General features: G+C 45.4%; 1 protein-coding gene across 2 annotated transcripts in view; it reads right to left on the reverse strand.

Annotated features, from left to right (window-relative positions):
- The window catches only part of NDUFA10 (NADH:ubiquinone oxidoreductase subunit A10), a 65,575-nt gene that overhangs the window by 39,103 nt on the left and 7,870 nt on the right, over positions 1-18,602 (reverse strand). For both annotated transcript variants that reach the window (XM_015111498.3, XM_028831306.2), the window contains exons 5-8: positions 16,167-16,288; positions 13,267-13,346; positions 8,501-8,555; positions 6,351-6,436 (exon numbers count right to left, since the gene is read on the reverse strand). In XM_015111498.3, the coding sequence (XP_014966984.1) occupies positions 6,351-6,436; positions 8,501-8,555; positions 13,267-13,346; positions 16,167-16,288 (343 nt within the window). The remainder of the gene's footprint in view (positions 1-6,350; positions 6,437-8,500; positions 8,556-13,266; positions 13,347-16,166; positions 16,289-18,602) is intronic.

Here is an 18,602-nt window from a genome sequence, read left to right on the forward strand (position 1 = left end):
TCCCTTGCCCCTCTCTTACAAAACCCCGGTCTTGTTAAAATCCCAGGCTCTGGCCATGGTGAAAAACCACATTTCCTGGGTACGGATTTGCCTCCCCTGCCTGAAGTTCTTCTGCCAGAAGCACGGCTCTTGCACTCTCAGAAAGCCTTTCCCTCGCCACACACAGAGCAGGCCTACGCTGCTGTCTCTGCCAGGGCCTCCTTGCGAGGCTGGCCCTTGGTTGGCTTCTGGAAACTCAACTTCTAAAAAGTGCCCTACGCTGAGGCTGGGCAGCAACCTCAGCCCTACCAGGGTACGACAGGAGTTACAGAGAATACCCGCCTTCTTTCTGGGAGTCTGGAACCTGAATAGTTGTGAAGCGGAGGATTCCTACGTGACCAGCCCCCAATAAAAATTATGGGTGCTGAGTAGCTAAAGGGCTTTCCAGGCAGAAATACTGCCCATATGTTACTGTATTTTTCGCTGCTAGAGAAAGTAGCTCTATCCATGTGTCAGTGTCTCTGTGTCCCTCACAAGAGGAAGAGAGCTTGGGGAGCCTGTGCATGGATTTCTCCCGAGTCCAACAAGTCTTTTTTTGTAGTGATCTGTGTACCTGTCCTCATTCACAGTGATGAATCTTATTCTGAACAGAGGAGACAGGCAGCTACCACAGAGGGCAGCCCCCAAGGCTCCAACCCACAGCACACAGGATCAGGATGCTGCACCAGGTAAGGCCCACATGGAGCTGAGCTGCCTGCAGAGGGAAGGAGGCTGTGGGAACCAAGGAAGCCACCAAAGTGAACTCGGGTCTCCGAATTTGCCACAGAAGCGGGGACTCTAGGAACTCTGTGGCAGGTTGTTTCTCTCCCCCTCTACTTTATATGAAAAACACCCACGGTGACCAACTCAAGACTATGAACGGTCATCACTGCACAATGACATGGTGGCTGCCCCTGTCCCACATAGGGACGTACATTTTCATTCTGGCCAGAGGACAACAGTGAATGCTGACCATCTTCTGCATTCCCTGGGTGGACAGTCTGGGGCTGTTGTCCATCTGACCCTTTAGATCTCCTCTCCACCCTTCCTCCAAAGTGCTCTGTGCCCAGAGGCTGGCTCCTTGCATCAGAGGGGCTCTACTGCCCTCTGACTTCAATGAAGTATAGTTGGGTGGATGATTGTTCTGCTGGTTCCCTGCTTATGGGTTCCCCATCCCCCTCGGGCTCCATCTGATGCTAGACAGCCTCTTCCACAGCAGCCCCAGCAGCTCTGGACTCCAAAGCCCAGTGCCCTTACCCTCACCCGCCAGTTTCCCACTGTAGATGGCCGGGGTGTCTCACCATCCCAGCTTTCCTCAACCCTGCCCTGCTCTTCATCAATGGCTCCTTTACTAAACCCTCTTCTGTTCTCTGGTCAAATGTGCCTTCTGTTTCCTACGAGGAACCTGGCAGCTGCAGCTAAAGCTGAATATTGGGAAAATGGAAACGTGACGGCAAATTCACAAAGTCATACTGACGGACAGTGAACGACAGAGCCTTCCTGTGGCCTTCCTGTGAAACCCACGTTGTTTGTACAGTGCGGCAGGTTCCTGCCGGTTTCCAGTCACACGCACAGCATGGTGCTTCAGTACGCAACAGGTCACATACACAACGTGGTCCTACAAGACTCTAAACGCTTCCTATCACAGCAGCTGTCACAGTGCCATGGCTCAACGCGTGACTCCCATATTTGCGGTGACGCGGTATAAACAAACCTACTGCACCGCCAGTCGTGGAAGAGTTCAGCACACACAATTATGCAGAGTACAGAATACCTGATATTCTCATCAGTGACCACGTTACTGGTTTAGGTGATTTACTATACTAGACATTTTATCGTGATTTTTAAAGTACTCATCTTACTTATTTAAAAAAGTAACCGTAAAACAGCCTCAGGCAGGTCCTTCAGGAGGCATCCAGAGGAAGGCATCATTGTCACAGGAGGTGACAGCTCCATGTGTGTTACTGCCCGTGAAGGCCTTCCAGTGAGACAGGTGTGGATGCTCCCAACCCCGTGTAGGCCTAGGCCACTGTGTTTGTATCTTAATAAACAACAACAACAAAAGTTTAAAAAGTAAAAATAAGTAATTTTAAAACTCAGAAAATACTTCTAGAATAAGGATAGAAAGAAAGAAAAAAAATTTAAGTTTATAAAGTTATAATAAGTGAAGGTTAATCTCTCACTGAAGAAAAAAACTTTTTATATAAATTTAATGTAGCCTAATTGTACATTGTTTACAAAGTCTACCGTAGTGTACGGTCATGTCCTAGACTTTCACATTCACCCACCACTCATTCACTGACTCACCCAGAGCAACTGCCAGTCCCGCCAGCTCCACTCACGGTGCCTGCCCTAGGCAGGTGGACCATTTTTATCTTTTATACTATTTTATTTTTTATGTTTAGATACACAAACACTTACCACTGTGTCACAACTGGCGACAGTGTTCAGTACTGTACCACGCTGCACAGGTTTGCAGTCTAGGAGTAACAGGCTCCGCCACACCGCCTAGGTGTGCAGGCTACAGCATCTAGGCTTGTGTAAATACACACTACGATGTTTTCACAACGATGAAATCGCCTAACGACGCCTTTCTTAGAACATATCCCTGTTGTTAAGCAACACAGAACTACATATACAAGGCAGTGCTAAGCCCCGTGGCGCTCAACCCTGCAAGGCTGGGGGGCACATCACTCAGGTCAGCTCTCCCACCAAGGGGCGGGGCGCACTGGGAATCTGGATTACAACAACAAAACAGTAAACTGCACTGGCGCATGCACAGAAAAAAATATGAATAGCATCTTCATCACAGTTGTCCTCAGCATGTGGTTTCAACTTCACTGTAGATTTCCATAATGCGTGAATTGAGGATAATATAAATTATTTCTGAGATCAGAAAAACACTACTTAAAAAGTTAAAAAAAAAAAAAAAGCTTAGGATTAAAGAACAAAAACATTAACAGAGAAATGTAAGCACATAATGAATCTACAATCAGAGTGTAATATATCACAAACAGTATAACATAGTCTCTACAACTTTAGTGCTTATGATATACACTGTTCTGAGCCTTTCAAATTATTCGCACATTGAATCCCCACAACAGTCCTATGAGGTAGCTTCTATTTTCTCCCTGCTTTACGAGAAGCAGACAGAGGCTCAGAGAGGTTAGGCCCCTTGCCCAGGGGCACAGCGACAGGTGACTGGCTGAGTTCCTCTCAAGGGATCCGGCTGACCTGGTTATGAAATGGTGAGTCTCTGGTATCACAACAATCATTTTCTTTTCAGAAATATACTTTTATTTTCCCCTCTTGGTCTCCATCACCTACGTATCTCTGTCCGAAAGTTAAAATTACTCGGAATGAACCAATGTTTGATGGCCCTTGCCACAGTTCACAGCAAAGCACACACTGACTTTGCACAAAAACGGCTGCACAGGGAATGATCAGCTGACTTTAATGACTCGGAGAAACTTCTACATTCAGACATCTCAGAGGACCCCTCTCATTTCTGGTCAGTCGCCCCATCAATCAGCGGACTCACGGCCCTCAGGCTGAGATGTGTTGTCCATGTGGAGCAGGCACTGTAACCTCTGGCCATTGTCTCCAGGAGACAGAATACTGATTCAGAGGCCAAAAGCAGTGCTTTGTGCTTTAATTCCATCTCCTAGTAATGGCTCAGAAAGACAAGGAAGGCCGGTGCAGTGGCTCACGCCTGTAACCCCAGCACTTTCGGAGGCCGAGGCGGGCGGATCACCTGAGGTCAGGAGTTCGAGACCAGTGTGCCCAACATGGCGAAACCCCGTCTCTACTAAAAACACAAAAAATTAGCCAGGTGTGGTGGCATATGCCTATAATCCCATCTATTCAGGAGGCTGAGGCAGAAGAATCGCTTGAACCCAGGAGGTGGAGGTTGCAGTGAGCTGAGATCGCACTACCGCACTCCAGTCTGGGCAACAAGAGCAAAACTCCAACTCAAAAAAAAAAAAAAAAAAAGAAAGCAGGTTTTGTTGTTTTACTTTCTAATGGAAGATGTGCTAGATTCCTTTAAAAAGACTTTCTAGAGCCAATCATTTCAGTAGGCTACTTTTAGATTAATACTATTTTATACAGTAGTGAATATATGGAATATAATATATGAAATTTATATTTGTTTTTTCCTTCAATACATACAGCCTAGCACTCTAGGCTACCATAATCTTATATATGGAGGCACAGGCAGATAAAGTTACTTGTGCCAAGTCACACAGCCAGCTAAGGGCTGACCTGACCCTTCCTGTCTCCTCAGTCTGACATGAGGACCCCACAGTATGCCTACCTCACTCACCCTTCAGTATCCATTCCACTAACTAGAAAACTGATTTTGCAAACACCATTTTAACAGTGTGGCAGGAATTAACAAACTAAGTAGAATGACTTTTTTTTTTTATGTAAATCCATTTTCTGCTTATTAATGCTAAACTAAAAACATCAAAACAGAAGTAAACTTCTTTTGAGAGACAAGGTCTCTGTCGTCCAGGCTGGCACAGTGGCGTGAACACAGCTCATCACAGCCTCAGACTCCCAGGTTCAAGTGACCCTCCCACCTTAGCCTCCCAAGTAGCTGGGACCACAGGTATGCGCCACCATACCCAGGTAATTTTTAAATTGTTTGTAGAAATGGGGTCTCACTATATTGCCCGGGCTGGTCTCGAACTCCAGGGCTCTAGCAATCCTCCCACTTGAGCTTCCCAACGTGCTGGATTTAGACGTGAACCCTGCCTGGCCAGAAGTAGACTTATTACACATTCTGTTTACATTTTGATCAGTGAACTTTTAGTGACATGTACAATGAGCCAGCTATCCCTCTGGTCATCCTAGGAGAATACTGTATCACTCATATCCCATCAGGCAGAAAAAGAAGGTAAGCACCAATGGTCTAAGAACACCAGCTTCATAGGGCCAAGAACACAGAAATCAAAGTCACTCGTTCCAGATGAATCTCCTGAGTGCGCGCTGGATATGAGGCCTGTGCCAGGCACTGGGCGTTGCAGCGATGAGCAGCAGCTGGGGTGGGTGGTAGAGGAGAGACCCAAGCAGGGTGAGATTCCCAGGCAGCCAGCACCAGCCAGGACAGAAAAGGCAGAGCTGGGGATCACTGGTGGGAAGGCCAGTGCACAGAGACACTGCAAGAGGCACCCGGGGGACATTTGCGGGGTGTATAGGGGAAAGGTCTGGGCTAGGAGCTACGGTGGTATCCATGCTATCCACAGCTGTGTGACTAGGTATGTCCTCAAGAAATCGAAGTCAACGGACAAGACCCTGCCCGGGTCACTGTGCCTGCCAGAGCTCAGCGGCAGGCAGAAGGAACCGCAAAAGGAGAGCCCGGCCCCAGAGGGCAGTGGCTGGTGGAGGAGTGACAGACTGGGGGAGTCGGGGGGCATGGAACCAGGAGAAGGGAGTGGAGAAGAGGGGCGCAGCGCTGCTTCCAGGGCCAGGGAGCAGCATGAAGACAGACAAGGGTCTGCTGCATCTGGAGCTCCAAGGCCGTCTTCTTGGCAGGAGCAGTTTCAATAGAGTGATGTAGATGAAGACAGCTTTTTTTTCAACTTACCGAATTGGTACAGTTTTTGTTTTTCATTTAATAGATACCAAAGAATCCACACAATAGCTGAATGGATATAAATCACATCGTGTTACTCCTCTGCTTCAAACCCCCAAATGCCATCTCATCTCATCAGATTAAAAACCCACCAAATGCACCATGACCTACCCGCCTTCCGCCGTGGCCTCCCCTCCCCCAACTTGTTCCAGCCACACTGGTTTGGCTGCTGGGTGCACCTTCCCACCACAGTCCTGCCTCAGAGCCTCTGCACCTGCCGAGCCCCTGCCCTTTGCTCACCCGACAGCCCACAGGACCCAATCCTGGCCTCACTTAGGCCTTGTCCCAAGACGGGCCCTTTGTCACCCCTAGCTACTCACCACCCTGTTACTCCGGGTTACTTCTCTCCCTGGCCTTTGTGACCTGACAGTTTCATCTATTTGTTTACTCTGTCTCCCCCACTAAAACACATTTTCAAAGACATCAAGAATTTTATCTGACACTTAAATCCCTTAAATCTGGAACGGTGTTGCACATAGTGGAAGCAAAATACCTGTTAAATTAATAATGGCACTCAATAAATTAAGTATCAGACCAGGGGGTTCAGGAGCTGTTTGGAAGAGAAAATGCATCTAAGTATTGGTTGGTCGTGCTAACACCTAACTTGAAACGTAATTATTTCAAATTTCCCTAAGTTTCCCCATTATGCAAGTAGACCCCACACGTGCAGCAGCCCCCACACAGATGCACTTACAGTAATCGCAGGTGGTGTAAAGAGCGATTGTCCTGCTGGAGCCACGGCCCTTTCTCGAACTTAAGGTATTCAATGTCCTCTACCACCTAAGACAGGAAAAATTCAGGTTAAACAGAGAACCCCATTTTAGAAATGTAAATGAAGTAGCTTGTTTTTGAGACAGGGTCTGGCTCTGTCATCCAGGCTGGAAAGTAATGGTACAATCACAGCACACTGCAGCCTTGGCCTCCTGGGCTCAAGCAATCCTCCCACCTGACCACCTCTGCCTCCCGAGTTGCTGGGACTACAGGCGCCCGCCACCACACCTGGCTAATGTTTGTATTCTTAGTAGAGATGGGGTCTCGCCATGTTGCCCAGGCTAGTCTCTAACTCCTGGGCTCAAGCAATCCTCCTGCCTCAGCCTCCCAAAGTGCTGGGATTACAGACATGAGCCACCATGCCTGGCCAAGAGGTAACATTTTAATACATTGTAAGCTATGAATATCTAGCAGGAAGAATCACACCATAACAGTCAGAATGAAAGTGAAGCTGGCTGACCTTTAATGAGATGGTGGGGTTGAGTGTTGCATGGCAGTATGGCCTTGCCTAGCTAACACTCAGGGATCAGGAAGTAGTGCAGACACTACCCTGCAGGCTGGGAGAACAAGGACAGGCAAGAACAATCAAGACTAGGGAGAAAGATCAGCCTTCAGGACAGGCGAGAACAATCAAGACTAGGGAGAAAGATCAGCCTTCAGGACAGGCTACTCATTTCTTCCCAAGTAAGTTCATTCTAAAAGGCAAAACCCAGCCTCTCAAAATGACAAAAGAATAAGATATAAACCCATTTCCTAGAGAGACCTAATGATCCAGGTGCCCGGCCCCAAGGCTGGCTGTCTGCACAGTCTGACCTTCCAGAGGAGTAATCCTTCCATAAGCATTCTTTCCTCAAAACAGGCCAAACTCAGGAACCCTCTTTAGTTTCGAGAATTTGAGTAGATTGAAAAACAAACTCAAATAATATAGTGTAAGAGACAAAATGTACTATTCTTCTGCTAAGATACATGCCACCTAAACAGTTTCTCAAAGGTATATAAATACTCTAAAAACAGAAACAGAAGGCCGAGGAGAAAATGAAATGTAATTTAATCAGTCTGAGTAGAATAAACCAAGGTCTCAAAAGAACTTTACAACTGGTAGTAGGAGAGCCTGGGCGAGAATGCAGGGCTTCCCTCTGCAAGGAGAATGCTCCTCTCTGTGCAGAAAAGCTCAGTTAACCTCCCTCTTCTCATCCTCCCAATGCTGAGAGGCAAATGAAGCGTGCTTGTCATCCCAGCAGCCAACTATGCAAAGCTTCTCTGTTACACGGACGCCACTCACACTTCAAGACCAGATCCTAAAATGTGTATTTTCTTCTAGAATTGTTATACCTTGTTTTGGTTTTAGTAATTTATGCTTAATACATAAAATACAAAATAAAAAACTTGTTTTTTAACAAATGGATGTTCAATTGCCTCAGTACCATGTAAGAAACCATTTTCCTCTACTTCCATTTTTGTAATTATCCTTTAAGGAACTAACTTTGCCAAACTGAAGATATACACAGGTGCATACGTGTCTCTGGACTCTTGTTTTGTTCCATTAGGCTCTTTATTAATTCTTGCATTAACACCACAATGCTCTCCTTACTATAATCATATAGTTTGTTTTTATACGTGAGAGGGCAAATATTCTTTCGTTACTCTTCTTCAGATGTTTTAACGTTTGTCTGGCTATTATTCAAAAAGTTCCCTGAAAACTACACCAAGATTTACTAGACTTTCACAAAATACACTAATTTAGGGAAAACTGTTATCTTTACATGTAAATCTTTCCCATTAACTAATCTAACTTTCAATTCTCCATCTCTTTAATAAAAATGGTGGAGTGGATGGCCCCCGATTACGTGGCCTCTATAATCTTCAGATCATAGAAACTGAATTACTTAAAAGAATATCAAAACCTTATGGCCAGGGGAGTGTGGTGATGGATTTGACTGGCACTGCTTTTAGGTGATAAAATAATGATGTTTGTTAAGACCACTGGGAATCTAACTGACGATCTGATTTGCAAGAACCTTACACATGAATCAAATGTAGGAATAACTTTCAACTTTTCAACCATTTTCTTACCCTTGTGGAATCTTCAGCTTCTCTTGCAGAATACTGTAAAATCTCACATTTTTCACTGTAAGAAAAAACAAGATGAAATTCATGTAAACTTTTCCAAGCTGAAGTTAAATGTGCTAATGAATACAAACCGCTAAAGTCTCCTGCTCGAATTTAAAACCTCACGTTCTCTGCACTGGGCACCATGCTGGGCATGTGAGGGCGCATTAGAGCTTGACTGGTTCAGGAGGACATGTTGAAAGAAGCCAGAATGTTCTCATGGCTGGCTTGACAGTGACAACAGCAGGTCCATTTCCTCGTTTCCCTTCTCCTGACTACACTGCCCCCAAGCCAAGGGCATGACAGACCACAGCCATCACTGTCCACAGGAACAAGGTACATGAGCCACGTGGGCAGCTGCACATACCATCGCCAAATGCAGTGCCCGCTGCAGGGAAGGACAACGAAGCCCAGGGCCTAACTGAGGACAGGCACAGAGGGCACAAAACTGGCAAAGTGGGACACAGGTTAATTGAGCTACTAGGATTTAGAATTTACGAGACAAATGAAACCCTCAAAGTAACCTGTTTCAGCCAAACTATACAACAGGGTAGCAGCAACTCAGTTATCTTCATCCTTGATCTTTAGTCTGGCCACTGAGAATTTAGCACCAGGTCCCAGAAGGAAGGGAGCAGCAGTTCACCATGCCCGCTTCCCCCATGCCTACACTGACCATTCAGAGACCTGGCTGTCCAGCCAGGGGATGACTGAAAAGCAGCAGGTTAGCATGTCCATACCTCACCAAATGAAGAAGCTGCCCCTGCCATCATCTCCAGACCACCCAGAGGGAGCCTATGCAGTCCCAATCCTGGCCAGAGAGGCCAGCAGACAGGCTGGAACAGGAGGCTCAATGGAGTGCCCACCACGGCAGAAACGCTGGAAGCCCCTTCCAGCATAATGTCAAGGGGCTACTGTGGCCCACGCATCATCTGCCCAGTATAAACAAGGGACATCTCATTTAGGTGCCGGTTGCAGGAAAGGACAACAAAACCCAGGGCCTAACCGAGCACAGGCAGAGGGCATCCTTATACCGGAGTACCCTCCACACATTTAGGATGTAAACATACAGGGTAAATAAATACTCCCAAGAATGTACAAGCTATTTATTCTCATACTGAAATCAGCATCTGACCCCTACAATGGTACCAAACAAACTTCACCTACCCTGCTGACCATCTTCAACAGACCACTGGTGAGTCACATTCCACGGTATAGGTAAAGAGCTTGTATTTTATTAAGTCTCATCGTTACTGACTCGTATCACTTCCAAAGTGTAGGAAAAAGAAAAAAGTCTTCAAGCTCTACAATCACTCAGTAACACATCTGTTCCACACAAGTCTGTAACACACAATTCACAGAGTCATACAACTGGGTAACAGATTCTTACTGCAACAAGATCACTGCATCCCTCACAGCGCTCTTAAGATCAACATAAATGGTCAGAAACTGTAAGCAGAGTGAACAATAAATCCATAGTGAGGAAAGTAACTTACTGCACTTGCCATTAGGGCTGGCAAGGAAAAGGTCACGCTAAATACAGGACTTGCTGTATTGCTTCCTGAACCGTCTACAGCTACTCACTGTTATTACGAAGAGAAAGGCACAAAGTGACAAAGAAGAGTAATTCCCTCTGCAAGTCACCTAAGAGAATATTCAACTGAAGCGTACAGGAGACAGAGGTCTTAAGCATCCCTGATGAACAGGGCTGGCACAGAAACATTATTTGTTCTCACACAGCAATATGAAAGGTCACAAACTATTTGACATACTTGCACAAGAGTGGACATGAGAGATCAGGATGATGTGACAGGTACATTACACACACATAACTGAACAGTCATCAGCTGAAGCCCCACCAGGAGCCAGGCGCTGTGTGGGGTACGGAAGGTAGGGAAGACAGGGCTCCTGCCCTCAATGAGCTCCAGACCCCAAACTACCTACTGAGAGCAACCTGGAGAGCCCATTTTCTATCTTCTGTGTGCCTCGATTCAGCATGCTGACAATCTCGGCAACAGACAAATAAAATCGCCTCTGTCCAGTCACATCCGCTTCTCATTCCCACTGCCTCGTGAAAGGAGGCCTAAAATAAGAAGGTATCAAGTGTAGAGTCAGGGATCTGGAGGAAACCCCACAAAGGACTGGGCCGGCAGTTCACGTGCCACCTCAATGGTGGTTATTCCTACAGGTCGCTCAGGGCCGAGGAGAGCCACAAGCTGTATTCTTGAACCTGCAAGTTACTTCAATACTTCCAGAGCCTCCCCAGCTCCTCACCCACCTTAGAACAATCTGAAACAACGGACAGTTACAAAACTCGCTACATGTCAGGCTGGCCACTCAGTGCTTCTCTTCTTGTCTCTGAAATCTCAGAGGAGATGATTCTTTCTCAGAAAGGCCTTCCCTACCCTGTCTTGAGTACCTCTGTGTCTCAGCTAACACTGACACTGGGAGCTAGCATTGTTGGAGTTGAGTAAATAAACAGATGTTGAACAAGGGAATGGCCAAATGTTTGTGAAACTAAGTGATACTCATACTCATTAACACATTCATAATTAAGGTAATGAGGATAAAGACATGTACGCCTAAGATCTGGGTCATAAATATTGACAAAGCCAGAAAACACACATTCCTATGAGAGTTAGCTCATTGTGCCTCTTAAAATCCCACAATACAAATATTTTGGAAAAGGCTGCAATGCTCTTTAGGCATTCATAAGCAACACATACAAAAACAGTGAAGCATCACCATATATCAGCATGTGACAGAGAGAAGGGCTAACACAGGAGGAACTGCTCAGAGGAAGACAGGAGACAAAGAACTTCAACGGAGCCATCATCTTGTCAGGTCGATCTGCTTTATTTCAAACACTAGTATTAAAACTAAACAAAACAGTTCTCTTACTTAGTTTTGATTTTACTGTTCATTAATTACCTATGATCTAGCGATATTGTCTTCTAAGGTCTAAGATCTAACAATAAAAATATTCAGTGTTTAACTAAACGATTGTTTAAATATACAAGCCCAGGAAACCTAATATTGTTTCTGTCGGGAAATAATTCCTGAATTCTAAAACACTAATGGCCAATAAATTTTAAAATACAACTCATTATAGGCTTCTTGAAATTTTACATAAAATAGTTTCAGCCAAATTTCATAGTGAATTTCTAAGAGAAAACTTCTAAGATCCAAGTCCATCACAAAGCTGCAGTTTGATCTTGGTCTACAATTCAACACTTAAAATAATGCATACTGCACAGAGTACATCTGGTACTCATTCTTCAATGTGTGACAAACGACCCCTACACCAATTGGCTCCCATCAATCCATAGGCTTGAGCTGTCAGGTAAGATCTACTTTAACAATGAACAGAGACTGTATCTGTTCCTAAAACAAGAGCTAAAAGCACAGCAAGCCCAAGTGGTAAGAAATAAACGCCTGAGGCTTAACGAGTCTACGAGGGTGGCAAAGCAAAAGAAACTCGCCCCGTGCGCAGGCTGAAACCAGCCATCATTTTGCTGATGCTGTAGCTAGAAATTCCATTTGAGAACTTATGAGAAAGCTCATTCGCAGTGATGTTTCTGAAGCCAGAAAATCTCCAAGAGTAATTTTTGAGCCTGAAACTCAAGGGTCAACTATCTCTGTTTATGCTGTTTATTCACGTTGGCTCTAGATACTTCCCTTGGTATTGTGGCCTTGGAAATAGGGCAGTACAACAGGTTAAAAGGAAGCCAGAGGCCACCCTGTCTTCTTACCACCTAAGAAAGAAACGCTCACCACAAACAAGCAGAGATGACATAAACGTTAATACTTATGGTACAGAAAAAACTCGCTAAATAAAACATTTTTCTTACTTTTTATTGTTTATTAATTACCTACGGTCTAACAATATTATCTTCTGAGGTTGTTCATTGTAAATATTCAGTATTTAACTAAAATAAATTTTAAAATAAAACTTTTTTCTAAAATTACTATATCTTTCTTTATTTCCAACTTCACAGTTACTTTGAAATTTTAAACAGCAAGAAGATGAGATTTTTAGGCACCAAAAGAGGCTTAGGTTTTTAAAACGTATGAGAAACAGTATAAAAATCTTCATTTCAAGCATTATTCAAACAATCTGAGTTTAACTGGACTTGAATGAGTGTGGCAGACACTCCTTATACACGAATATACCCCAGAAGCACAGAATGACAAGCCATAGGACAAGCGAAACCACATTTTCCGTGTGCTTTCAACAAAGAAAGAAAGGGGGAAAAGGAAGAAAGACAGTCTGGTGGTGTTTCCTTCATCTAATCCAAACATCTCTCAAGGACATCAATGAAGAATGTCTAGAGAAAATGTTATCTTTCACGAATTTTCTCCATGAATACACTCCCAATCAATCCTTCTAGGTAAACACAAATGTTTAGTTGACACCTGAAGTAAAAATACGTAAGTTCTCTACGGTAAAACCTGTCATGGAATAGAGCTTGGTTTACTTCTAGCATCAAAAAACTTCGGAAATATAGCAGAGCAAAAGTATTGACAAGAAAACCAAAACAAACAAACCAATAAACCCCACAAAAATCAAACTGAAATGTCTCCTGTTTTTCTTATTTATAAACATCAGATTAAACATCTCAGACAATATCCACTGCAGTAAATAAGACAGAACACTGCCCGGGCTACTGGAGCCTGAGAAACGACTGGCGAAGAAGTTCTAGTCCCGTCAGTCGGTCGTGCGTCTGGCTCACCTCATCTCAGGGAGGAAGGTCTTCTTATAGGCATTCTCAATGTCCTGCAGATAGGCAGAGGTGATCTTCATTTCATGTGGCTAAACAAAAGCAGAAACATCAAACAGGAACATTTAGAGTTCATTTTCTTTGACCTGTACATATATAAAATGCAAATCACTGGGCACTATTTTCTCACCACTAACGTCGGGCACTGTGGGGACTGTGGGGTGACAGCAAAGGGCCCCAACGTCAGCTGGAATCATTCTCCATCTACGGGAGTGAACACCTGAGCCTGCCCATGTGCTCCCACAGCGTGACTTTCTCCACACATCCTAAGATGCGTACTTAGGGCAAGAAAGAAGCCTGTTATCAAGCAGCACTGCCTGTCTTTCCTGTGTGCCTCATGCCTGAGCGTAGCAAAGAAAGAGCTGCACCAAAAACTGGGGGCAGCGGCCTGTCTGTCCGCCACCTGTCCTCGGCACACCCTCTTCTTGTCCCGACTCTCCCTGCATCTCTCCAACTTGCTCTCCACCTTCATCGCTCACCCATCTCCCTGCAACCACTCCTCCCACTTTCTACAGCTCTCACCTCCCTCATCATCTGAAATGTGCTATGCCAATTTCAGAAACTTGAAAATCCAATTACAAGTAGCAAGTTTTAAAATGTAAAACTCCTTACAGTTTCACACTATCTTCTCAGCCTGTTTCATTTTCTTCACGTCATTTGCCTCTATTTGACATATTTATTATGTATCTCCTTGTTTGCTGTAGGTCTCCCCATCAGCACACGAGCTCACGGGGAGGACCTCACCCACCCTGCTCACTGGTATGTCCCCAGCACCACCAGGGTCCGGTGCACAGTGGATGCTCAATCAACACTTACAGGAGAGAGGAAGGAAGAAAGAAATGAACAAGCCTGCTGTTTCAACTTACAAAATGATGAAAACATTCTAAAACTGGATTACAGCAAGAGTGGCAACAACTTGGTAAATTTACCAAAAATCATTCCATCGTACCCTTAAAATGGGTGAATTTTACGAAGCATGAATTATACCTCACTAAAGCTGTTCAAAGTAAGAAAAACACTATCATTCAAAGAATATTTACTGAACACGTAATTAATTCCAGTAATGAGACGGGGTACAGGGAAAGGATGATAAAGGCAATGTTGCATTTCTTTGCTCTGTCAAAAGGGGGAAAGACTGTAATTGGGAGTTCTATATTCCAATAAGAACTTGGTGTCTGAGCAGAGACCATCTTTGTTCACCTTTGCAGCCTCCAAGGTGCCTGGCACAGGTGCCTTGCATATATGAGGTGCTCTGTATTAGAGGAGTGAGTGAAATTAACAAAAGTATAAAAGAGGTGATATGATTCTAAATCTCTATCATTAGCTATGTTCCAAGTAGAATAAGATTAAACGTTTACTGATTATAAAAGAAACTCTAGTGTAATACAAGCCCATAACATGCAACATAACACAACCATCTCAGAAATCAGACCTGAAGTTAATTGATAAAACATGTAGTTACTGATCACTTTGACTGTTTTCTTAGAATCTAGAAATGGTTTTCGGATATTCCCATCAGTTATTCCCAAAAGCTGCAATATTGAGACACAGACTGCATTGAAATAAAAATCAAAATAAGAACACAGACTTACTAATAATGTGACATCTTTTATAAAATGGGGTAATTTCAGCTGGTGACAGTATTAAAGACTTTACTTGGAAAAATTAAAAAGTTGACAGCTCTACTTTAGACCTCAGAATTATTTTTGAAATACTGTTTTCCCAGATAACAAAAGAATTACCTAAAGAATGTTAAATATATGACTTTGTTTTTCCCAGTAAATGTCAGCATAATAAGCAAAAGTGTCCAGTTATTCCACTGAGAAACAAACATTTTGAACTTGCAGTTCCCTCCTTTTGCCACTTGATGGAAGGTTCTTGGAAGTCTAACTATGCAACATACTTAAAAGCATATGCTTAAACAGTAACAGGTCCAGAGCGGCAATAGAAAGGCATACACAGATGTCTTGCTGTTTCTACTGTTGCAGCAGAGAGAAGGAAAGTTAGTCTCCTGGATCTTTCAGGAGCAGCAAAAAATACCCAGAGCTTTACTGTGGCCCTCACACCATCCAGAAAGGTATTTCCTGAGCACCTACAAGAATTCCGGCAGTGAGGGTGGGCACCAGAGCGAGGAACAGGCAGGAAGTCCTGCATTTTCATCACAGTATCAAAAAGGAGACCATATTCTCCTCGAGGGAAAAATAACACAGTATTAAACAAGAACTCGCCACAGGGCAAAGACAGTCCTTGTTTCATCTCTGGATCCTCCACCAAGCCGCCAACACAGCTACCCACAGACTCAGGGTCCCTTCGAAAGGCATTGTTTCCAGGCCACCTAATTAAGATCCAACAAAAACTACAAAGAGTAAATGGATGTGTGTGGAGATCACCGCTCTACTGTGCTGGAATCAGTAAGAAAAAGGGGGAGAGGCACGATTTGCGTTAAATAGATTGAAGTGATGAGGGATAGAAGAAATTGCTTTCAGTGTGAAAGAAAACGATAGGACACAAAAACCTCATCACAGAACAGAAAGGTACGTGACAGAGGGATGGAGGATGCTCTGCCAGGAGGCCCTCCCCAGTCTCCAAAGTTTAAACAGCTGAGGGGACTCGGGGACCACAGTGGGACCGCAGAGCACTGGTGGGCAGCAGGTCCTCAGGCGGCGGCACCAGGCCAAGCCCTGGGGTCTCCCCTCCACCCCTGCAGATGCCCTCTCTCGGGTGGGACCAGGGTGTGTGTCACCCCTCCTAGTGAGGACTGGTGGGAATTAGTGTGCTATTAACACAGGGCTTTTAGTGCTGATCTACATGAAAAATGGAGACGCCTGGCCTTTGGTTTCAAACTGCATTACATCTCCTTTCTTCTGAATCCTCCTCTGGACCTCTGGAACGGGCACATCGATGTAGACCACCAGGTGCGGGGGCAAGTATTCGCAGGCAGTGATGTTCTTCACTTCGTTGTAGTGGTCCACACCTGGCACACAAGAGAAATGGGCACCGTCACCTACCAGTCCCCACACAGGTTTCTAAAACACGCTACCCCCTGAATAAAAGGGCAAACATACGTGCAATTCTCAGAGAAAGCAGCAATCTACAGACCCTAGCTCAGCCACAGTTCTAAGCACTGACCACACACGGCATGTGACTGTGCTCCAGGTGCCACAGGGCATGTGCAGACAGCAGCTGTGGTGCCCACAACCCTGCAAACAGGGCTTCTCGCCTCTACTGTATTTACAAACCAAAGGACTGAGGACCAGAGAAATTAAGCTACTTACACAAGTAAAATATCAGCATTTAAACTGTGACCTTAATCATCCTAAAAGACAGATCGTTAGCACATCTTAGCCACATTTAAGGGGTCACTTTTGCTTCTGAGGCAAGGCGTAGTTCACGCAAGATGGAGGTCACAGTTCAGTGATCTTTGAACTGAAATATATTCCATATACCTGCAGTGTATACCTGCTACTATGTTTCTTCATAGTAACAATAGATACAACAGTCTGGTCTTCTCTAGAAAATAAAAAACAGCTTTAAACACTTTATTTTTCAAATAACTCAGCTGAAAATCAAGCTACATTTATCCCGGTTCAGTAAGCATAATCAGTTGCACAGAAGTATCTACTGAGTCTGATTTAGTGACAAAATGAAACTGAAAGCAGCTAAGGCTGAGGAATAATTTTCCTAAAGTGATCACTACACAGAATGCATAATCCAGACGGCATCCGCAGGGCCCATGCCACCCAAGGGAACCCTGCCGCTCCTCAGAACACTCTACACCCGCATGTGCTCGTGCACACCCGACCTCCCGGAAGCCAGCAGAGAGTGCACGCCAGTGCATGTGGAGAGGCCACGTTGAGAAGCCATCCCCTCTGCAGCTTTTCACATGTGGAACCTTCCAGAAGTGACAGATGGCCACACTAGGGTCCACAGAAAGACAGTTATTTTGAGGAAATGGGCTGGGCACAGTGGCTCACGCCTGTCATCCTGGCACTTTGGGAGGCCAAGGTGGGCACAGATCGCTGGAGCCCAGGAGTTCAGGACCAGCCTGAGCAACATGGTGAAATACCATCTCTACCAAAAATACAAACATTAGCCAGTCTCCTAACCTAGTCTCAAAATAAATAAATAAAAATTTTAAAAGTTAAATTAAAATTAAATTTAAAGAAAAGTTCCAGTGAGTATTCCTAGTAACCTACTCTAGAGGCGATCACGGCATGGGCCTTGGCTCATGGTCAGGGATGGCATGAGCTAAAGAAAAAGACCACCCAGGAGGAGGTGTGACAAAGCGAAGGACGGAGGCTGCCAGTGGAATACCGTTCACCTGAGTATAGAAACAAACCCGCAGCCAGGCAGAGCACACGGGGCCTCAGGTCTGCTTCCTGACTGCTGGGCCGGTAGCAGGCTGGGCTCTCCTGCTGCTGAGATGAAACCTTCCTTCATCGAGTCTCTGCTCTCACCTTCCTTCCCGCCGATACACTCACTTCTCAGGTGGTTCCCACCTTGCTCTATGCCACCTGTCCTTTAGCCAACATGATCTGCTTTCCCCCAGCCCAGCCCTGAAACGACTCTGGCTAACGTCACCAGCCCCCACAAGGTGAAACGTGACAGTCACTTCTCAGTTCTCATCACAGTTACAGCACATGTGACACCAACAACCAACTCTCCCCACATCCCTTCTGCTTCCTCCTGTGCACCTCTGATCATTCAGCTTCAATCCGTCAGGGGGGTCTCATCTCCCCAGAAACAGTCCCCCAAGGATCTGGTCTCAGCCCTCCCCCATCACTACTTGGGCTTTCCCAAGATAAGCATGCCCTTGGTCAGTGCTGGACCCCCAACGCCTGCAGACTACCTCCAGCCCAGGGCAGTCCTCAGACTTCAGCAGACACTCAGCAGACGCCAACAGGTGTCTCCTGCCACCTTGCCATGGGAACCTCACACTCAGGAATCCGACCTACCCAAACATGAAGCCACCTGGGTCCACTGCCCCTGTGCGTCCTTCCCCCTTAGCAGCCCACCAGCTAGGGCAGGTCCACGCCACTCCCCACTGTGCACGCAGGAAGCCACCCACCCAGGCCTGCCCAGTGTCCCTCCTGAGCAGCAACTCCCATCGCCCAGCGCAGCCTCCCTGCTGGGGATACCTGTCCCACCCCAATTTCCTCCCAGATAGGCTCCTTCCACTTCCGTCTCTCCTCACCAAATGCATCCTTCAGACGAAGGCCTGCAACCATTTTAAATTCACATCTAACCACCTCTGCTATGCTAAAGACCTTCCAGTGGTCCCTCACTAG

Source organism: Macaca mulatta, chromosome 12 (genome assembly GCF_049350105.2).
Source record: "Macaca mulatta isolate MMU2019108-1 chromosome 12, T2T-MMU8v2.0, whole genome shotgun sequence".
NCBI lineage: Eukaryota > Metazoa > Chordata > Mammalia > Primates > Cercopithecidae > Macaca > Macaca mulatta.